Source organism: Pipistrellus kuhlii, unplaced genomic scaffold, assembly GCF_014108245.1.
Source record: "Pipistrellus kuhlii isolate mPipKuh1 unplaced genomic scaffold, mPipKuh1.p scaffold_m20_p_3, whole genome shotgun sequence".
NCBI lineage: Eukaryota > Metazoa > Chordata > Mammalia > Chiroptera > Vespertilionidae > Pipistrellus > Pipistrellus kuhlii.
In genome coordinates this window covers 120801503-120825510 of record NW_023425529.1, presented here as the reverse complement: position 1 = coordinate 120825510, position 24008 = coordinate 120801503, and the positions used below count along the sequence as shown (strand labels likewise).

General features: G+C 34.8%; 1 protein-coding gene across 8 annotated transcripts in view; it reads right to left on the bottom strand.

Annotated features, from left to right (window-relative positions):
- The window catches only part of TDRD3 (tudor domain containing 3), a 148897-nt gene that overhangs the window by 2417 nt on the left and 122472 nt on the right, over positions 1–24008 (bottom strand). For 3 of the 8 annotated variants that reach the window (XM_036456094.2, XM_036456093.2, XM_036456102.1), the window contains 2 exons: positions 20479–20564; positions 1844–1969 (listed from right to left, as the gene is read on the bottom strand). In XM_036456094.2, coding sequence (XP_036311987.1) covers positions 1844–1969; positions 20479–20564 — 212 coding nt within the window. Of the gene's footprint in view, positions 1–1843; positions 1970–2057; positions 2139–5249; positions 5304–18652; positions 19647–19750; positions 19869–20478; positions 20565–24008 lie in introns of those variants that run through there. The other 5 variants (XM_036456095.2, XM_045588689.1, XR_006742949.1 and 2 more) reach the window with 5 other exon arrangements.

The following is a 24008-nucleotide window of genomic DNA, read 5'->3' as shown; positions in this document are numbered from 1 at the left end:
AGCTGAAGAAGACACAAGACTCTGGGCCAGTGATGTCCAACAGAAATAGAAAGTGAGACATGAGCCATTTTTAATTTTCTAGTAGCCACATAAAAAAAGTAAAAGTAATTAAGTAAAATTAATTTTAGTAACATATTTTACTTAACCCAATCTCTCTAAAATGTCATTGCAATATGATCAATAAAAATTATTGAGATATTTTACTTTTTTAAACTGAGTGTTTACAATTTGGTATGCATTTTTCATGGATAGCACATCTAAGTTCAGGCTACCTGCACTTCCAGTCCTAAACAGCAACAGCTGGTTTGAAAAATGGAGTCACTTAGCAGGGGAAGGATACAATGTGGATAACAGCTGTAGCAGAATAAATAGCTAAAATGATGAATTGAGAACAATTTCTTTAAAAATTCTCAATGGTCTTGTTATTGAGAGAAAATACATGAGAAAAAAAAGATACAGTTAAGTCCAAAATTCTCTTTAGGGTGAAATATAACAAAAACTCTAATGAGAAAATTCTGATTATTAAAAAATATTCAAAAGCCCTGGCATAAGCAAAAAATAGAAATATTACCAAACATGGCAAAAACACATTAATAAGGTTCATCACAATGAGATGCCTTAGATTAGTCCTATAATTTCTTGACTTTTTTGTCACATTTCTCTTCCTTCTTATAAAAGATATTCAGATAGTAACTCTTTCTAAAACTCTAAGATGAAAGTTTCTGGCTTGATGGACTAGGAGTCCCAAATTATATTTCAATAAGCATTCATGTTGTCTTCACCCAATTCCTTAAGATATACTGTGAAACATTTCCTCTCTTCTCCTCTCTCTCTCTCAGGCTTCAGCAGCAGTGTTTTTATTTTAAAGGAGGATTTCTCAATCTCAGCACTGTTGACATTTGGGACAAGTCACTGCTCTGGGGGTGCTGCCCTGTACATTTACTAAAGCAGCATCCTTGGCCTCTACCCACTAGATGCAGTGGCAACCCCTCCTCTCCCCCAATTGTGATAATCAGACAGATCTTCTGACAGTGGCATGTCCCCTGGGGGAGCAAGACCACCCGCTATTGGGGATTTCTGCTATGAAGTATTTAGGTGAGTGGTGTGCATGCCTGGGCCCCATCATCCCCCCCGCTTCTAAAATAAATGGTCTGGGGTTGGGGTGCAGGGTATTGTTTTTAAAAGATCCCAGATTCTAATGCATAACCAGGTTGAAAAACACTAATCAGATGATTTGGGTAGAGACTACTGGCTCCCTTTTATCTGTATATCTCGTTTCTTTATGTCCTTTTAAAATGGTAAGCTTCGTGAACTCAACCTTCATTGAAATACTATAGAGGCCCAGTACACGAAATTCATGGTCCCTTCCCCTGGCCAGCTCCACCCCCTGATCGAACTCCCAGATGAACTCTTAGTCGAGGGGACAATTTGCACACTATGCTTTTATTATATAGGATGGCCTTCCACACAGCAAAATGTAGCAAGAATAGCAGGTGGTCTAAATGGATCATGAGTGAAATATATCTTTTTCCTTAAAAAGAATCGAAATTTTCTTTCACCTTCCTGCTTTCAAACTTATAGTGACTTTGATGATTGTCCACCGCCATTAGAAGAGAGTAGGTATGGAGAAAGAGGAGGACTAAGGATAGCATTGGTGAAGAAAGGGTTGATGGAAAAGTAATCTATAACTATGGTTTAATCGTACGTATTTTATAATTGGAAGGTTTAAAACATCAGCTTTTTTTCTAATACATTAGTATGTAATATTAATAATTGAACTTATTTATTCCACATAAATAATATCTTTTTTAATATGGAGAACACCTTACAATGTCAATGTTACCTTCTCATATTAGTTCCGAGCCCGGGGAGGTTGGTAAAACTGCTGGGTTGGCCGAGTGGACCGCCTGGGCTGGCCATCACCTCCTCTTCGGAACTCAATAGTTTGGTCATAGGTTCCTTCTTCCTCCTATTTGCAAAGAATAGTGATATAACATGTTCAAAATAGCTCCAAGTCTCCTAAGTTAAATACATTTTATGGCCCCATTTTGACATACCCTCTTTAGCTGCCTATGATTCACATCTGTCAACTTTTATAACAGAGGAAGGCAAGGAGGAGGAAAAAGCCTCTTTTGGTCCTAGGTAACAGAAGAATACAATGTATAGTGATAACATTAGAATCAAATTTAATTCTAGAAAGGAAACCATTTCTACAAAATATTATGATTATTTCATCAAATGACACAATATGCCAAAAACAAAGAAAACCAAACATTATAAATAGAAATTTTCTTGAATATTTGGGCGTCTAGATATTTTTAGGTGTTTAGTATGGAGAGGGACTTTAGTAGGATATGGAAAAGGGGTTGAAGAGTCACAGATCATTCACCAGCTGTCTGTCCTCATCTGACAAAATCTCCATCGCTAAAAAACTTTACATCCAGAGACAAGAAAAATAATGGATTGGAATGAGAGAAATACAATTTACATATAAAGAAAGCTCCATGCAAGACATAGCAATCACCACAGTAAGACATAAACTATTTTCTTCTCATTTTCTTTCTTGCTGAGGGGGTAGATCAGCCAGCTTAAGGAATAGCACGGGAAATTAGGATAAGCAGAAAGAATATAGTTAATCATAATATTTGAAAAGCACTTAGAAGCAACAGAAATGTAGCTGAAAGCCACACTGGTTTCTTACTGAGTGCTGCCACCCTGACGTTTTAGTGTTTTTAAATGAATGGAGCTATGAAGTATGTTCCCTTTTAGAGACAAGAAAACACTGGTACTTCCTTTTGTTTATAGAAAAAAACGACATCTATTTCAAAAGTAGAATTTCCATTCCAACTGCATTATCAGAGCACAATAATTTGCATGATTTTGGAAAATAATGCACGATTTCTTTCTCCTCCTCACTGTATCTCTAAATCTCTTTCCTAAACAATTGTTTCCTTTGACCCTATTGATAACAGAGGAAGTAATAGGAAAGACTGAGTTCTATACTTTACATTTTACCCATCCAACTACTACAGTCTTACTTGACGAGAGCAGAAAGATGCTAAGAAAATTTGATTATATCCTAGTATTTAGAAATTATATTTAGTTTTATATTTGGCATGAACTCATTAGTTTCCTCCACTGTATTCTCAAGAAAGAGCCACTATTTCCATTTTATATTAAGGACAATGAAGCCTAGGTAAACTTTACCGGTAGGACTTTGCCCTAACGCTTGTAAGGCAAACCTCAGCTTTTATTCAAAGATTGCTACTAAACCTAAGTCTCAGTATGCATGTAAAAGAGATAAACCAAGAGCCAAAAATTAATGATCATCCTGAAATAAGGAAATAGAGAAATATGACAAAATACAGGGTGTCCCTCCATAAATGCGTACACACTTCAATAGCTAATAGCTCAATTTTGAAAATGAAATGTATTTTAATAAACACTGTCTTTATAATTACTCAAAGTATGTGGATATATTTTTGGGGACATCCTATATTTGGCATAACTCAATAACTATATTTCAGAGACAAACTCCTTATTAGCTCTCCTTTCTCTATGCCTCTTTCATTGACAATCAATCTTAAAATGGTTAGAAGCATCCATATTATGTCTATAATTTAGTAAAGCAATTAAAATGCAGGAAGAAAGATTAAAAGTGTTCAGGAAAGAAGAGAATTAGTTTTTATTATTCTGGTCGCTGTTCTGAATGATGATTATCAAATATGGTTAAATTTGAAAAGGAGCTATTTAATTTTATGAAATATGATAATACGTGAAGCTTTGCATATTAACTGAAAACAAAAATGTATTTGCTAATGTAAGAGATGAAGTAATTATTTCAGGAATTAGAATGGAATGTTATTTTTTCTCTACATCCAGTTGCAGAACTGGCCAAAGAACATACAAATCTACATTTTATCAATAAAATACACGTTAAAGATAGGACACTACATTTGCTGAGCTGGATTATATAAGAAAGATGACACTGCTATTTCAAAAGCTGTCTCTACTGTGTTTAAAAGATTTATAGACTAAACTAGCCAATTAAATGATTTTATAGAGATGACGGACCATAAGATTTCCTTCACACTATTTGATGTTTTCACTATCTTTCTATACAAAATGGAAGCAGAATTGATACTGACAGCTTGGTTTTTCAATTATTGTCAAAGGCACAATCTTGCTTTTTAAACTTTTAAATATTCCTCCAGCAGAGTAGTTGATAGCAAGCCCAGTTACCCATGAAAGCCACCTCCTGTAATCTCAAGCTAATAAGTTTTAGTATTGAATGAGTGCCTCTTTCCATTTATAGTACACAGCTCAATTTAATACATCAGTTTATCTGGAGTCATGTTTGAATGAAATTTAAACCTTGTTCTTCTAGTTTATCTTCCATTAGGTTTCACTACTCTGTAACAGATTTAAAACTCAAAGGATTTTAAATTTCCTAGTTCATGAATATATTTTAAGTGTTAACACTATGTTTGAGTTGACATAGTCCTCGGATGCCATCTAGTCTATCCCCTAGATTTGAGAGATGAGGAATCTCTAAACCCAGAGAGGTGAGTGATTTTCCCAACTTAGAAAAGCTTACTGTAAATCAGTCACTTGGGCCCTGGAACATACTTCAGTGGGAGATGCAAAACACATTTAGAGGTCAAGTTCTCTGTTCTACAAATAGTAAGGTCAAGTGCAGGCATGTGTACAAACCTTAAGGAAGGTGTTAGATCAGTGGCTTTCAATCGAGAGTGATCTTGTACTCCAAGGGGCATTTGGCAATGTTGAGACATTTGGGGTTGTCACATCTGTGGGGTGCTATTGGCAACTACTAGTGGGACTGGAGACATTTTTGGCTTTTACGAACTGAAGGGGCGGGGTTAGGGAAGTTGTTACTACATCCAATGGTTAGAGGCCAAGGATGCTGCTAAACACCCTGCAATGCACAGGACGGCCCCACAACAAAGAACTATCCAGTCCTAATGCCAACAGTGCCCAGGCTGAGAAACCCTGCACTAGGCAAATGAAGGACAGGAAAACTTCCTACTCCTATGTTCCAGGGCAGCCTGGAATTCAAGAAGTTTGGGATGGCCACCCTTTTACCTTTTCCCCTCGGACATTTCTTCTTTTGCTTCTGCCCTGAGGCCTAAATGCTGACCCCTCTCTATGGAACTTTTGTGCGGGGCTCTCTCTGCTGAAAATAAGGCTCTCCTCTGCCACTGCTACATGTTCATAGTTACTTAACTTACTGAATAGCCTCATATTAAATTACCATTTCTTCAGCATTTTCCCACAGCCATAACCTCATGGGGAGACAAGGAGAGATTATTTGGTTGGTGGAAGTGGACAGTGGAGATGGTAATTCTCTTCATATATTAAAAAAAAAAAAAACAAAAAAAAACTTTAGAAAAATTGCTTTATGCTGTCACCTGTCCTTGAATAGCTATTTTGTGTGTAATTTAAACAAGTTTCTCTAAGTCAGTTCCTTCTCACATATTTTATATAGTAGTCACAAAAATAAGCCAGCATATAAAATGTCTACCAGATACCTTCAACAAGAGTACTTGAACTTTAGGATATTTTGAACAATGAAATACTAATGAGTACATATCTCTTTCAGTAATTCATATATAAACTACCTGCTCTATGAATTTCCAGGCCACTCTTTGCCTGCATGTGTAGTCAATTTATAGAAAATATGAATTAATTTTAATATAAAACCTAAGCAAATAATCATTTGAAAGACAAACCTGATTTTACAAAATGTCAAATAATAAAGGCACAACTATGGGGACAGTAAGAAGATCAGTGGTTGCCAAGGACTAGGGGACAAGGAAGGGATGAAAGGCAGAGCACAGAGGATTCTTAAGGCAGTGAAGCTATTTTGTAAACTATTTTTCCAAACCCATAGAATGTACAGCTCCAAGAATGGACCCTAAAGTAATCTGTGGACTCTGGACAATCACTATTGTGTCAATGTAGGTTCATCAATGGTAACAAATGAGGAAGGCGATGCATGTGTGAGGGCAGGTGGTATATTGAAGATCTCTGTACCTTCCTCTCAGTTTTGCAATGAACCTAAAGTGTTTTAAAAAATAAAGTCTTGTCTGGGCAAGCGTGGCTCAATGGTTGAGTATCAACTTATGAACTAGGAAGTCACTGTTCGAATCCTGATTGATCAGGGCACAAGCTCAGGTTTCAGGCTCAGTCCCCAGCTGGAGGTGTGTAGTAGGCAGCTGATTAATGATTGTCTCTCATCATTGAGAGAGATATCTCACAGTTTCTAACTCTCTCTCTCTTACTCTATGAAATCATAATAAAAAATAAAGTGGGATACTTTGTGCCTTGTATAGTGCTGATGAGATGGTAGATCCTTAATATGAGATGATATATTTATTGACCTGCCCCTTATTAAAATGACACATCTTAATCCATTCAGATTCTTCCTGTGGTTATCAGTAATATCATAAGCAGAGTATGAAAATTAAATTTCTTTCATCCTTGGAATGTCATTAATTAATGTATAAAAACAGCTTTGAAGATTACTGAGCTTTCTGAATTGGCTCTAGGTTGTGTGTGTTTAATTTTGATCATACCATGGATACTAGTAACATTTCCTCTTGGTCCCCACTGGAAAACTTTGACCTTTCATTTTATTTGTCAGTCCAAATAATGAAATAAAATATCTGTCCCATTAAAAACAACAACAACAACAAAAATGTAGTGGACTCTAAATGAAAGTTAAAATATTTTTAAATGTTCTATTTTAATTCAATTATAGTAATTTCTATTAAAGTAAGAGAAAATTGAAAGTAAGGATGAATCTGCCTTTATTTTCTATGAAGATAATGGATAACATTTGTGCCCATAGGAATCAACAATGAACCTTAACTTACCAATTATCCTTGCAGGAATATATTCTAATTCAATATTTATAACTCTATCACAAAATAATTTGGGATGTGAATTTGGACTGTGGATGCCTGGAACCAGAGTATAAAAGAGGAAGTTTTTGTAAATCACAGTCTAAATAACTAAGATGCGATTATTTGCTCAAATAATTAGCAACATCACCTGAGCTAGAACAAAAGTCTTCTGATTCTCAGTCCTGTCTGCCCTTCACTATGATTTGAGTAATAAGGGTGAGAAGCAATGAATTTCTGAATTGGAAGGGGAGTTGGGGAGAACCTAATTGAGCAAATGTAAACTTAAAAAAGCATTATCCATTTTGAGGGTTAAATGTGGTAGGTACTCTTCTTTCAAATAAAAATTTGTATACAGAATTCTAATATAAAATAGATGAGCTCAGGTTAAAGTGTGTGTTTTTACATATATATGTGAGCAGTATCACTGCCTGTTTTAGCTAAAGGTTAAGTCCGAGTAAAATATCATTTTAGTTTAAAATATAATGAGGAATTATAGCCTGCCTTTCCTTCAAAGAGCTCTAAGAATATCTCTATAATATGTGTCATGCCCAGTAATATTTTATTTAAATCAAATATTTATGGCAGAAATGAAATAAACAATACCAATTCAAGAAAAAAAAATCTGATTCATAATCTAATTACTAAACAACTGCTCCAAAATGCCTGGCTGAGTTAACAATGTTTGCATTCCAGTATCATACAGAATTCCAAGAGAACTGTGGGACATTTCACTGTGGTTGTAATCATCTCTTTTTAGAAATGAATAGGTTTTCTAAAATTATATAAAAATGGAAATTGCCAATGATTCTGTAAGATATTAGGAAATCATCTGAATTCCTAGCTCAAGGGTTTTATTCTATGATCTGCCAACTAAAGCACAATCTGAATAAGACAGCTAAACTTCAACATGAAAGAAAACTAGATGTTTAAATGACAGTAAAAGCAAATACAGAACTATTCACCAGTGTCCTTCCTATAACATCACTGAGGTTTACCCTTTAATACAAACAAACAAGCTATTTTTGGCAGCTTAGGTGCTCAAGAAAATTGAACTAAATATCAAAAGGCTGCCTCTATATTTTACTAAGAGAATACAGTATAAAAAAAGAGACTAGCAAACATGTCACCCTTATCAAATTTCAAACGATAAAAATATATTCATCCATTCAAAAACACATCCAAGTTAATTTATAACTTGGAACAGAAAAAAAAAAAAGAAATGATTATTTCTTTTTTAAAATATACCATAGACACTATTTCATTGTGTCCATGGTATATTTTATTTTATCTCATTTAATCCTTGCAACAAAGGATTTTACTTTCTATAGATGAAGCAACTAAGGCTCAGAGTAACACCCCCAAAGTTCTGTGAGTAGCCAAGCCCCAGTGAGACCCCTGGGCTGTTGGCTCTAAAGTTCTTTCCATTGCATCAAATGTAGTATATTAACATTTCTTGCTTCAGATACTTTTAATTTTTTCTAATAGCTAGTTTAAGATCAATTTTAAACAAATGGATGGTTCCTGCCCTGAGGCTAGTATAACTACATTTAATAGTCATCCTCTTCATTGAAATACCACAGTGAAATCCAAAGGATGAATATATAACTTATAAAATGTGCAACTCTCACTGCCAATTTTAACTAAAGGTTAAATAGATTTCAGAAGCTTATTTAGAAGTCAAATTATGAAGAATATTCCTGCTTATAAAGATCCCACTCTACTCAAAGACTTCCTTGAGAGATACTTGATCATGGCATTGGGATTTAATTCCTCAGTGATGCCCTAACTGATTTGGCTCAGTGGATAGAGTGTCGGCCTGTGGACTGTAGGGTTTTGGGTTTGATTCTGTTCAAGAGCACATGCCTGAGTTGAGGGCTCAATCCCCAGTAGGAGGCAGCTAATCAATGATTCTCTCGTATCATTGATATTTCTATCCCTTCTTGCACCTTTCTCTCTGAAATCAATAAAAATATATTTAAAAAAATAATAAATCCTCAATCTCTAAATCAGATCTTAGATCCACGACTTCTTCAACTTATTTAATTTCTGTCTGCTTTTTCATAGGTTTACAAGGAAAATTATATAAAACTAGAAGCTTGGTGCATGGACTCGTGCACGAGTGGGGTCCCTCGGCCTGGCCTGCAGGGCTAGGGCTGAAACTGGCTCTCCAGCATTCCCAGAGGGGTCCCAGATGGTAAGAGGGCAGTTCTTGGGTGATGCACCTGGGAATCAGGCTCCTTCCTCTCCGGTTTCAGGTGTATGACCTGAGAACCACAGTTGCCAAGTCACCACAGCTCAGCAGCTTCTGTGTTGAGAATCTGCCCCCTGGTGGTCATTGTGCATCATAGCTACTAGTTGGACAGTCAGTAACTTAGGCTTTTATATAGATAATATTTATAAAGAGTTTAGCAAATAAGTCATCTATGTTGCCCATTATTCTGAATTAAGTAACTCTTTAAAAATAAAATATACATGCCCACCTCAACTGAACTATAGACTTACAGATTTTGCTAAAAATCAGGAAGTGTGTTATGAAAATATTCCTCAAACCACTTTGGGCAGATAAGGAAAGTAGAAAAGCCACTGAAGAAATTGAAAGAGCCAATGCAAGAAGAAAGATTCTTGCTATTAATACCTGCTTTCTTTTTATTGTTTCAGAAATTTAAAAAAAACAACTCTCTCTACACAAACACTAATCATTTCATATTATAAATAATTCTATTGTTACCATTGATTTTGTTTCTTTTGGGAGGTAGTCTTCTTTTTGATTAAAAAGTAAAAGGGCAAACAGAACAGAAAGAGGGAGAAAATTAGCAAAGAAGTATTACTGAAAATGATCGATCAAAATGTATAGATCCTATTTGCATAAAATCTCAATATTTTAAGAGAAAGGTAAAAATATATTAACATGATTAACCTGTTTGAAAAATCCTGCCTTTAGACCACCCTTAAAATTTTAGTAAATTCAGTGAAGAGAAACCGGTTAGAAACACTATATGAAAAGTGAAGGTGTAGCAATAATGATCAATAATGAAAAATGTCTATCTATGCCTGTTGATGCTTTCAGATAAACGTTTATCCCTTATCTTTGAAAGAGAAACTGTTTTTCGAGTAAGCTAACTGGGAAAATGTTTTGGAATATTATATGATTAAGACATATGAGCAGTAATCACAAGTGGTTAATCTTTCATAAGTTATATGATTCTTACATCTTAAATTGGTAGGCTTATATAAGATGATTTAATTAATTTTTCCTCTGAAAGTAATAATTACTATATCATAATGCCAGTAATGATATAGCAATTTTCATTCTAAAACATTCAGCCCAATGTATTTTATATAATTGACTACCTGAGGCAAATAGTTATGGTATGCTTTGGTGACCTGAAATATAGATATAAGAAAAAAATTAGAACAAATCTCATGTCAAATTGCTAAAAAAACAGGACAGATCTTTGCCACTAAAAAGTACTGAGGGTTGGAGTGGGGAGGGGAGACATGACTTGACATGCTTTATATAAGAAAAAAAATCACAATACCTAATAATACAGTAACAAAATAATTTGCTGATGTTTCCATCCTTTTAGTGAAAGTTAAGAAACACAGAACTGACAGGAAAAGGATGAAAAATTTAGACAGAATAAAAAAGCATGTAGTGGCCCAAAGTAACAAACATTTTCACATTTAAATCTCATTCATACCCAACAACCCATACTGACAATGTCTGCATAATGAACTAAAATTATTTCCCTGTAGTTAAACATGAAGATAACAGATGTTTAAGAACCCTTGTCAACTATCAGGCTAGTTAATACAGCCATAGTTTTAGAAATGGGAGGTACTCCAGGAGTCAATGATCTGATCTCTGCGATGCGGAATTCATCCACCACATCGCACACAGCTGGTGGCTGGTTCTGGCTCTTTGCCTTCAACTAACTGACGAAGGGAGGAGCACAGGCTTTCTCCAGTGCCCAACTCCACTGCTCTGTAACCTTTACCGCAAAGTGCAAATCTGCATCTTGGAACTTCTACCCACATTTCCTAGTTGAGCCTATTTCCTTTGCCATATAAAATATTTTAAATTATTTTAAAGCAAGTATTATACACCTTTAGTCTTCCATTTTTTAGACTTAGACTCAGTTTATGGAATCATTTGTCAAACACCATTATTTCCAGAATCCCTCATCATCTTGATCATCTTTTTCTTTATATATTTTAATGATCATTATTCTATATAACCTAGTAATCAGAATATTTCAAATATGGTCTGCTTAGAACAGGGGTCTTCAAACTTCTCTCATTATGAGAATCACCTGGTGGAGTTGTTAAAACACAGATTCCCGGATCCCTACTATAAGAAGTGCTATCAGGAATCTGTGTTTTAACACCTCCACCAGGTGATTCTCATAATGAGAGAAGTTTGAAGACCCCTGGCTTAGAACATAGTACTATTATTTCCCATGAGAAACAAACCCTGTATCAATCTGTCAGTGCAATCTCGCCTTGCTTTAATGTTTCTAGCTGCTGCTCAGTCACTGCACACTCATATTGTGCTTGTCATTAAGCAAAACCCCTACATCCTACTCCCAGGTCTAGTATTGCATCCTACTCCTAGGTCTAGTATACTTTTATTGATTTCAGAGAGGAGGAAAGGGAGAAAGAGAGATAGAAAAATCAATGATGAGAGAGAATCATTGATCAGCTGTGTCCTGCACACCCCCTACTGGGGATTGAGTCCGCAACTCGAGCAGGTGCCCTGACAGGAACTCTAACCATGACTTACTGGTTCATAGGCTGATGTTCAACCACTGAGCCTGGGCTGGGCTTTCATCCTTTATTTGAAGAGAATTATTTTCCCAATATAAAGTTTTAAATTTAACCACAATTAAAGCCCATGCATTATTAAAACTTAACATTTTGGCACTGTATAATCACTAGCCATAGTATTCTGAATAACTATCTGACATGAAGTCAGTTTCTGACAAGCTATTTTGATGATCTGTTAGCATTTATTTATTTACTTACTTACTTACTTACTAGAGGCCCAGTGCATGGATTCATGCATTGGTGGGGTCCCCCGGCACGCCCTGTGGGGATCAGGGCAAAACTGACAGTCCAACAACCCCTGAAGGATGTAGTAATACATGAAGCAGCAGGTGGCTGGGGAGGAGCCCGAGCATGGGAGGAGCCTCATCCTGGTCCTGCTGTGCCTGCAGCCACTGCTACCGCTGGGTAGGCTCACTTCACTGCAGCCTCTGCACCCATCCTAGGGCGATACTAGCACACCCATGACTGAGAAGCAGCCACGGGTTTGTGCCTACTCAGTCCCGATGCTGGTCCTGATCCCTGTCTGAGTCTGGATGGGGGAAGGATGTGAAGGGGGAGTGTCCACAGGAGAGGCTCACACGGCAAAGCAGTGCTCCCACTATGGGAACACACTGACCACCAGGGAGCAGCTCCTACGTTATTATATGTAGTAATATATATTAATATATTTATATTTACATATATTAATATATAAATATATATATTTACTTTATAAATATATGTTATATATATCAATATAATATATATTTATATTTTTATATTTGCATAGTGGAAATTAGAGAACTACCATTTAAAAGGATAACATCTAGCTGGATGGCTAAAATGTAGTTTAATCTTGAAAGCAGATCCCAGTGAAATTTAGAAGATAAAAAGAGTCTCAGTATAAAATTATACTCTTTTAGCAAAAGAAAGTTAAAGAGGTTGGTTTTTCTTCCCTATGTAAAATAATTTCTTTCTAGCCTCTTGAAAAATATTAGCTGATACCTCTATTCATATACATCTTCACTTTGCAATATAAAATTCTCTAAATTCTTGAGAACTAAGGTGGAATGAACTAATGGTTGGAAGACATGTTATCAAAACAGTATATCACATATTAAACACAAGCTTACTTCTGGATTGAAAATTTTTTATACATTTTTTTATTAACCCGCCACAAAATCCTCAAGCAGGTTGGTGTCATGTATCTCCATTTATAGGTAAAGTGTCGATCACACACTACGGTATTAGTGACTCTGACCCTTGCCTATCAATTCTGCAGCCCATTCATTGGCTTGATGATTTTAGGCAAGTTATTTAATGGCTCTGAATCTGTATTTGTAGTTTTCCTTGTGTGTAAAATGGGAATACTAAAAATTATTTCAGTTAATGCAGGTCAAGGGTTATACATGGTGCCTCGAAATATATGTGTTCCAATTATAATCAGTTTTGAACAGAATAAACTCCAATCTTGACATTCTCAACCATTTATTCCACTTTAACTTAATAAGTCAGTACAGCCCTGGCCAGTGTTACTCAGCTGTTCAGAGTATCAGCCCAGGGACCACAGGTTGCATTTTATTCCTGGTCAAGGGCATACACCTGGGTTGCAGGTTTGATCCTGGCCCCGGTCAGGCCACATCCAGGAGGCAACCAATCGATGTTTCTTTCTCTCTCTTCCTTCCCTGCCAGTCTCTCTGAAAATCAATGGAAAAATATCCTTGGGTGAGGATTAACAAAACAACAAAAAAATAAGTCACTCAGTACACATATAATTTGTAATCTTCTTGTAATCTAAACATAAATTACTGTTGTATGCTTAAATTTATGAATTTTCCCCTCATGTTGAAATTTCAACATGTCAAAGATATAAGGAGTTAGCTCTTTAAAAAAATCATTCTCTTTCCAAAGTTAGGAGACTTCTCAATACTTTTTGATGGTTAGATGGCTGAAGGAAAAGTATCACAAAGATTTTCTTGAATTTAATAGGGGAGACAAACCACTTGATTTAATTGAGACAATTAAACATATACTTTGCTGTAATAATGCTATTTCTACAATAGGTTTACTGAAATTCAGAAACTATGTTTTAGTCACCTGTAATTCCATACCTGAAATACTGGAGATATCAATAGAGACTGGGGGAACTGATAATACAGTCTTTGGAGAGTAATCTGCTCATCATTTTAGACAAAGGAAGAATATGATAAATGTTTGTTCCTACTAAACATGTATTATGTTCTTCTTATGGTTCAAGAATGAAGTTATTTCTCCTCCATTCAGCCACTGTGCGAACAAATAAGGAAGGTTTGAAGTTTCTGTATTACATAGCCAAAAGTTTTCCTCCAGTTTTTCAAATACTTAATATGTACCTTTCTAAAAATATTATGGTAAAATAATCATTTTTTTAAATTCTAAATTTATCCGTAAGATTATTTAAAGTGTATTCCTATATGCAATTTAAAATTTCTCCCTCCAACCTCCTTCTCCCCAAAATGTAAGCTGCTTATTAAAATAAAAAAGTATATTGCCGAGACTGGTGTGGCTCAGTGGATAGAGCGTCGGCCTGCGGACTGAAAGGTCCCGGGTTCGATTCCGGTCGGGGGCATGTACCTTGGTTGCGGGCACGTCCCCGGTGGGGGGTGTGCAGGAGGCAGTTGATCAATGATTCTCTCTCATCGATGTTTCTGACTCTCTATCTATCTCTCTTCCTCTCTGTGAAAAATCAATAAAATATATATTTAAAAGTAAATAAATAAATAAATGAATAAATAAATAAAATAAAAAAAGTACAATATAACAAATAGATACTTGGGCTAGAGGAAAGGGATAGTAAACAGTGACAATGTCTATGTTGTACAAGAATCTGTAAAACTGAGGATTAGTAATTAAGACTTAATGAGTAACCAATAAGACCAGAAAAGTTTATGGTACTCTCAACAGTTCATAAATTCTTCCAGAGTATAAATATTATATATGACACACACCAAATTCCAATTTCGTCATCTATGAATAAGAGCACGACAGTCTTTTAAAAGCTGAACTGCAATGAGGAGGCAAAGCCTGCCCAGCGTTAAACACTGATTTATGCGTGGCACGGTTTAGATGAGACCCTGTCAGTGTCAGGTAGCAAGTACACAGACAGCAGGATGGCTGAAGAGCTCTGTGTCAGAGTTGGATGGAAGTCGCCGATTTATGAAGGCTGTCAAACCACGGGAATTTAAAGTGTAAAGAAAATTGATTTTTCATAAAGAAAATGATGGAAATTTTTATAAGTTCGCAGGCAATACCATTAGCTTAAAGGAACATGGTTCTTTCATTTTGTGAGAAAAACTAGCTTACTTATAAAAATATTTGTGGATTTTTACATTAGAGCTACATTTTAAGAATCCTGGTAAAGAAGTTCATTATACTAGTAACATTCAAATAAAAAATTTTCATGGGAAATATAATGGGAAGAGGAATTAAAATAAAGACAAAGACAGTACAAAGAAGCAGTTTGGGTTTTCTTCCATGAGGGATAATTTGGTACAGATACCCAAACCTCCCGATTTGGAAATTTCAACTAATAGTGACTGCTGTAATCCAGAATCAACAAGCATGACTTTGAGAAAGTAACACAGAGAGGCTGCCACTTCCACAGTCTTAAAGAAAAACTAAAGAAATGGGATTAAGAACTTGGGTGCCAGGAATTTCAATCATTTAATGACTGAACAAAGTGTTTATTGAGTAGCTACTATGTTCCTTACAATAACCCTATGAGATTGCATATTATTATTTTTTTTTTCAAGAAAACAAAACCGAGGTTAAAAAAAATATTATATATCTAGCCGAAACCAGTTTGGCTCAGTGGGTAGAGCATTGGTCTGCGGACTGAAAGGTCTCAGGTTCGATTCCAGTCAAGGGCATGTACATTGGTTGCAGGCACATCCCTGGTAGGGAGTGTACAGGAGGCAGCTGGTCCATGTTTCTCTCTCATCGATTTTTCTAACTCTCTGTCCCTTTCCCTTCCTCTCTGTGGAAAAGGAAAATCAATAAAATATATTTTTTAAAAACTATATATATATATATATATATATACACATCTTGCCCAGATTATACTGGACTCTAAAGTCCATGCTTTTTCCACACATCCCAATAAATGCAAAGGCTAAAGGAGAGAATCAGACTAATAATGTTAAACTCTTAAAAGGATTATGTGAACATAAAAATCAAGTGCTTTTCATCTCATTTACATATTAAATGGATCATAAAATTAATAACACAAAGTGGATATATCATTTAGATGCTATAGTTCTTACTGTAAAACACAAATTATCCACAATGCTATCCACCCTGAAATGGCTACACAATGAATAAGCAGCTATAAACTAAATGAATTAATGTTGAGAACACAGAAAAATGTTGGGTACAAAGTTAAGTAATAAAATGAGGTATTATTACTACTTCACAAATGTAAAGTTCTATTTTTTTGAAATGCCACATACAACATGTACCAGTTTTTCTTTTATTGGTTTGAGTCTAGCAGTTTGACTAGTTGTATCATTCCAGAAAGTGATAAGGGCTGAGAACCTAGCACACAACTCTAAACAAGCTTTTATGTGGCACTTTGCAAAGTGATTTTACAATGTAACACAAAAGCGAAGCTGAGAATCTGGTCAATTAGCAACATGTTCATTTTTCTTCCATTGAAGAAAGGAACCCAGAGGCAATCTTCTTTACTGAGACAACTCCTGCCAGTTTACCAAATGCAGTAATCTCCTTTATAAAACTCATCCTTGGTATCTACAACATGGAGAGTTAATTCCTCTGAGAACATGATTACTGAGAAGGAAAATATAACAAACTGGTAAAATTCACCAATACAAGTATTTTCCACCAGATTTTTAACATTATTACATATTCCAAGACTTAGATGAATACAAATAATTCCATTTTGTATAGTTAATTGGCAAGGCCCTACATTTACCTAAGAACATATAATATATTTTAAATAAGGGATGTTTATTCATAATGTGATAAACCTCATAGTATCTGTTTCTCTGTTTAATGAATGTTATCATATTCAGTGGCATAAACTTTGAGAGAGACTTTTCTTCTAAGCTGTCTTAATGAGAGTGTAAGTTGTTTAGGCTCCTTTTAAGGCCTTTATCACTATTTTGGCTTGGTAGCATTAAAAAGGGATTACATGCCTGTGAAGGGCCATCCTCTTCAATGACAGAACAAGAATCCATGGTCGCTGATAAGTTAACTCTATGATTGTAAAAGGGTATATATTCTTAACAGGATTACTTGGTTTCTTATTTAGATTTTTTTTAAATTCCGTTGCTAATGAGTGGTGGATAACTTTCTATAATTGTCATTCAACAATTATGATAAGCATTCAAAATTGTTTTCCTCACTTAAAGCTATGTCCGTGTTAGGAAAACATCTCTTTCTGAATGGGTTAATAGATGGACAAGTAAATAGATAGGTTAAGTCTTATGAGACCAAATAGCAGTTTAACATATTCATTCATTTATTATATCACCAGGCATGAAGATGGGCTCAAGAAGGCCTGAAATTTTGTTGATGTAACATTCCTAAGATTATATTAATGCTATTAGCAAAAGCTTCAAACAGAGCCCTTTCCAATACTGAATTTGTGAGGTTTCAGAGCAATAATATAGTCAATGTGACTATGTGGACTTTCAAGCATCAAGTCCCTTACGAGAACCTCCGCTTAAAACTGGCTGAGTGGCTAACTGCTAACTTCTGAATAAAAACAGAAAGTTCTTTTCACTTGTTATGTCTTAACTGCTCTTCAAGACTTTCAAGACTCACATTAAACCTCATCACATTTAACAAATATTTATTGAAGCACCTTGTTTCAGATACTGATCTGAAGGCTGAAGTATTAGCTAAGACAAAATCTCTGTTCTCATATTGATTTCCCTGAGAGGCTGGAGGCAGGAACAGGAACAGGATATGCAGAAAATAAAGCAAGGCAAAGTGGAGACAGAGTTTTTGTGATGGTGCATTGATGTATGATAATGGGATAGTAAAGGTCGCCCCTGCTCCTACCCTGTCTGCTCCTGACTATAGGTACCTCTGTCTATGTTCTGTTCACAATGAACAGATGCTGGATGACTTTGGGGGCTCCTCTGCTAGAATGTGACTCCTTGAGGATAGAGACTATCATCTGGGCATTCCTATCATCCTAAGGAAGTGTGTTGTGCCAACATTGCTGGGTGGAGAGATAAAGCCACATAATAAGTGCTCAAAATTTTTAGAAATAGATTAATACATATTTGAAATTATAAGTTAACAGGAAACTTCAAATATAAAAATTTAACTTTATACTTAGTCTAATATATTATATAAAAAACTAAAACAAGGATAAAAAAATCTAATAAGATACCATAATTGCATTCTAACATTCTTAAATTATGAATGATGGGTTAAGTATAGATTAAATAAACATTTCATATGAGCAATGTATTGTAATTTGCTTTGCATTTGAAAGAACTTTTGAGAGACTGAATTGTGAAAGTATATAAGTGTTTATGGACAGTATCAGCAAGAATTTTGCAAGGAAACTGGGAATAGATAGCATGGATAGAGTGAAAGTACATGGTAAGACTTTGTAGAGGTAGGTCTATTGGTTTAGTTGTACAGGTGTTTCTTTTACTAATTAAAGACAGAAACAAGTTTCAGGATAGTGGCATTTTATTACGAAAAACCAAATCATGTTGCTGTTAACTTCACTGAAGGCAAAAAAGGCAAAATTAGAAATTGATAAGGGATGTTTTTGTTTATCTTATTCTTTAAACTCCCATGTTTACAAGTTCTTTTCACAAATTTTAGGGATTTTAAAAAACTAAAATTCCCTAATAATGATCAAATTTATTCTTGCTAATTTATTTTGCTTTCCCCCCCCCCAAATGAAATATATAATGCAATTACAGAAAGTTTAGGAAATTGAAAAAACATATGTGTATATATACCATACATAGAGATTATACATAACTCTACTATTCCAAGACAACCACTACTCTGAGTATAATTTTGTTCAAATCTATTAACTGCTTTAATTCACTTATAAATATTTCCCATATTACATCTTTCATAATGATTTTTATCACAGCTGTATAACATTTCACCCACAGATGGATGATAATTTATTTTACCATTCTCTTATTGGTGGATATTGAGGTAGTTCCTAGCTTTTTATTATTATAATAATGCTGCAGTAATCATTTCTCAGCAATTCACTTATTTTCTTTGCTTTTTCCTTAGGAGAGATGAACAACTATAGGATTATTGGTTTAAAGGGTATGAACACTTAAGGCTTGGGAAAAAACTGGAAGCATCACATCAATTTACACTGCCATTAGCAATGTGTAAGAGTACTCATACCACTGCATCTTGGACAGCATAAGCATTACCATTTAATTTCCCTCCATTAATGCACAAACTTAACACTGCACTTAATTGTTTCAATTTGCATTTGATTATTACCAGAGTTCAATACTTCTCTCTAATTTTTAGTTAAGAAAGATGACACTGCTACTTCAGCAAGAAACCATACTGAGCATAAGTCAATGGTTCAAGGCTGTAAAAATAAAATAAAAAAGAGAAGCTTTAAGAAAGTTAATTCAATCATGACATGAGTAATGGTTATTGTGCTCCATGGTAATTAGGCATTAATAGCAAGCAGTTCATGTAAGTGACTATTATTACTATTACTTAGACATAGCCAGATGAAGCATTCTTATATTATGGGAGGGAGTGGGGAGAAGGAGAAGTTGGACCAAGTAGAGCTATAAACTCTTCTTATGCCCTCATAAAGTTCCCTTGATCTATTATAACACCAGATGTGATCCAGTAGGTAAGTGTTCTTTCTTTCTTAGCTCTACTCAGCCTCTATATAAACTTCGCACCTAGTAAAGATAATAAACACTGTAAATTTAGTTTGGCTGAGGGTGGGCTAGAATTTACTGAGAATAAAAAATGAGGTCAAGTCAGATAGTATTCACAGAAATGGCCACCAAATCTTTAGTCTTTTCTCTCCATGACTATTCCTCTAGCTAAGAATCTAGGTTTTCAGTGAGACTGCTGAAAAACTTTTAACTCTGATCTATTGCCATCTCCTTTCTGAGAAAAGAAAGGACTTGAGGCAACATCATTTCTCTAGTCAACCTTACTAACAATGGAGAAGTGATCTGGAAACAGGATTTAAGACACTTCCCTCTGCCCCAAATTCTTCTCCCCAACATTGTCTAAATTTCCATGAATCAATTATTCTTTGATATTTCTAGTTAGGTAATTCTGAGATTAAAGAAGAAAGGTGAGGGTGTGAAGGGTAACAGTAAACACACACACACACACACACACACATACACACACATACATACACACACACACACACACAAACACACACACACACACTCTACATGATTAAATTACCAGCCTGGTTTTATAGTTTTGAAATACTTAATTCTAAAGCATGCAAAGTATAAAAAGAAGAATTCCTATATGGAGAGGGCACAGGGGTAAGCAAAATGAGTTAAGTCATTTTGGGTTGCTTTAAATGTGCATAGCTAAGGACACTAGACTACTGAAAATAGGGAAGAAAGAGGTCATAAAAATTTATGTTTTTATAGACCTTAGGAGTTTACAAAGCGTATTTCTACCAATCATATTCCTCAATCCTCACAACAACCCTGTACTGAAAAGCTGAGACCAGAGATATTAAGTAACTTACCCAAAGTCAAACAGGTAGTAAGTGGCAGAGCCAGGACTCGACCCGGTTCTTCTGATTCCTCCTGTGCATGTCCAGCTCCGCTGGAGCTGAAGCAGGGCAAAAAGGAGGGGGAAGTAATTGCCCAAGACCAGCCCTGCCCTCTCCCCTTCTTTCAAAGGCCAAGCAGCCCGACATTTACTCTCTCAGGGACCCCTTCCATCAAGTTCTTTCAGGATAAAGTATACAGCATCTGAAAATGTTTCTCAGCCTTGGGCCCAAGAATGGCAGTAAGTAGTAAACAATTCCAGAGTATTCTGGCTGTACTTTGCCACTTATGTGAAATTTATTGAAATCTCAAAGCATAATATTTCTCATTTCAGAAAGTTAAACTTATTTTTATAATTGATATTACTTAAAGTAATTTAAGAAAGGTGAGGGTGTGAAGGGGTAACAGTAAAACTCTGAAATTATACTATTAAAAAAATTATTTTGAAAAATGTCTAAGAACCAAAATACTAAATCTAACCTTTAACTTATTCTGTGGCCTTTTTTTCTATCTGAATCATCTTCCCTCAGTGATTATTTTCATGAAAGCTATTATAATCATTAAAAATATACAGAAAAATCAGTCTTTTCATAGCCAATTTTAAATATTTTCAACAAGTTAAAGGAAAATTTATGCATTTTCTTGAGATGTCTTTTTTGAGATGTAAATTTATATTTATTTCTAAATTATATCTAAAATGCTTTTGTTGTTGTTGTGTGTTTTTTGTTAATCCTCAACTGAAGATACTTTCTCCATTGATTATTTTAGAAAAAATGGAAGGGAGGAAAGGAGAAGGAAAGAGAGAGAGAGCAAAAAAAATCGATGTGAGAGAGACACATCGATTGGCTGCCTCCTGTATGCATCCCTACCAAGGCCAGGAATTGGATGTGTAACCCAAGTATGTGCTCATCACTGGGATTCGAATCTGAGACCTTTTGGTGAGCAGCCCAGTGCTCTATCCAGAGAGTCATACTAGCCAGGGCTAGAATGTTTTTAATGTAACCACCTATGATTAACTTTCTATAATAAAATTTAGAGTTTCCAATCTCTAGTTTCTTGAAAATTCCTTAATTTTTCTTAGGGAATTATATATTTTAATTTCTCATCTTAACTAAGTTTAATGAGAATTTTTTTTCTTGTCTTTGCTTATTTCCTAAGAATATGAGGATACAATTTAAGTGGACTGAGCATATGACTAGCAATTTTATCATTTCTAGATCTTTTTGTAATCAATTCCAATACTCCTCAGTCTCTAATAGTCTTTCCACCTATGAGAACTACTTTCAATAGGGCCAAGTGCTAAGTAAGCATTAACACTAATCAGGGCATATAAAAGATCAAGCAGAATATCAACTTATTTCTACCAAAAGCTTTTAGAGGCTTTTAGAGTTCTGAACTTTAAAAGATGCTCTGTTTAACCAGACTTTACGCATTCATTCTATCTGAGGTGGGACATGTCTAACTATAGCTAAAAGCCTATTAAAACCTTTACAATAAAAAGAAGGTAAACAGACAAAGCATAAAATCAAATAAAAGAGAAAAAGGGAAAAGAGGAGCAACCTAGATAATAAGGAAAAAGAAAGGAAGAGCAGGGGGTAAAACAGAAGAAAGAGTTTACCTAGAACAGATAACATTTTTTGAATACACTAATACAAACTTTTGATATGTTTCCCTTTTCCCTTTAAGATTTTAATTCTATATTTTAAAAATCTAAGTCTAACATTCTTTAGGTACTGATGTTTAAATCCAGGAATCCCTGATAATAAAATTTACATTATCTGATCACCTTAGGAGGAAACAATATATTAGTGTACTTTCCCCCACATTATTTAAGATTTATTTACTTAAATCTTTTCAAGATAAAATCTCTTTATATTCTTGTAAATAACTCATTGAATGGCACAAAAAATGGTTACAAACATTTAAAAAAAATACAAGTCCATAAATGTTAGAATATGAGCCATACAGAAAATGAATTAAACTGACTTCTAATATTGTACTTTGTATAATAAGCTTGTTGTTAAGCGTAACCAAAATGGTTTACCCTAATTTCCTAATCACATGATCTGGGGAAAATGAGATACTTTAGTCAAGACAAAAATGCCAATAAAAGGTTGTTAAAGTTAATACTAGTTTTGAAAAGTCAATGTTAGCCTTTCCCACTTACTTCCCTCACATGATCACGTTCACTTCACATGCATAATAAAACTGTATCAAGAAGCTCACCAACAACAGTTCCCAGACTGGAACCACCACAGTTTCATGGAGGCCTTATTGCTAAGGATTAGGTGGCTTCTAGAAGGAAGAAAATATATCTTCTACTTCTCTTGTATCCTTTTAATTCCCTAGGTATATAGGCCAATCTATTTTCCAAAGTAGCTTTGTTACAAAAAGCTTTAAAAACATTTGTTGAAAAACCATATTAAACTGTCATACTAGAGTTTGCTGCCTGAGGAACTCATTAGTACTAATGGTAACCACCAGGACGACATCTATCATTCATTAGTAACTGACCTTCTTCCAGTGTTTCTGCTACCAAACCAGTTCACGTGCTCCTTTAAAATTCTGATTCTCTCAAGCATTAAAAGAGATGGAACTTATAGTATTTATCTACTGCTTATTTAGAGAACTTCATTGTACTTTCACTGGCTATTATCCAGCCATAAATTCTGCCCTTGTTTATAATTATAAGTGTTTGGAGAGGACTTGCTTCTTAAAATAAGAATGCCTTTCCCCTACAGAATTCTTAAGTAAACTCCAGAATTGGACCCAAGATTATTAATTCATTTGACCTAACAACTGTTAAGTCATATAACAACTTTTGTTTTGCCAGAAAAACAAGAATAGGAGATTCAGAGAAGCTATGTATAGGAATCTGTTTTCTAGATCTTTAACAAATTAAAATAAGGCTCAGAAGACACTCTTCTATTAGAAAAAGAGCTAATGATGAAATAAAATAGTACTTCTGGTCTTCTCAGAGTTTTGTTTTTTGTGTTTTTTGTTTTTTTTTTTCTCATTTAAGAATGCCCACATATCCAGAAGCATTAATTTGTTTTGATACTTTCTTTTGATTTAGTAGTCAATGCCAGCTTAATAGAAAAAGGGATTTCAGATTTTGTCTTAGACTAGATCATTGGAGCATAACAACTACAAAACCACAAATGATGAAAATGTCTTATTGCTGGACCATATAAATACTCTATGGGTTATGAGGTGAGAATTTCAAAAGAGAACAGCAATATTATAAAAGCTATGGTGGGAGGCTTCATAAAGGCCTATTTCTAAAAGTTAATAAATACAAAGTTTCCAGAACTAGAGTTAAAATGAAAAGACAGGTGAGTTGTATATTTTATCTTACATGTAAGATAAAATCTTAATTTTATGATTCTGTAATAAAACACTATTACTAGTAGCAAAAGTTCTCAGAAGGGATATTAAATTTCAGGAATATATTTTGTCCTCTATTCACAGAAAGGTAAAGACTCTTGGGACATGTGTGATGAGA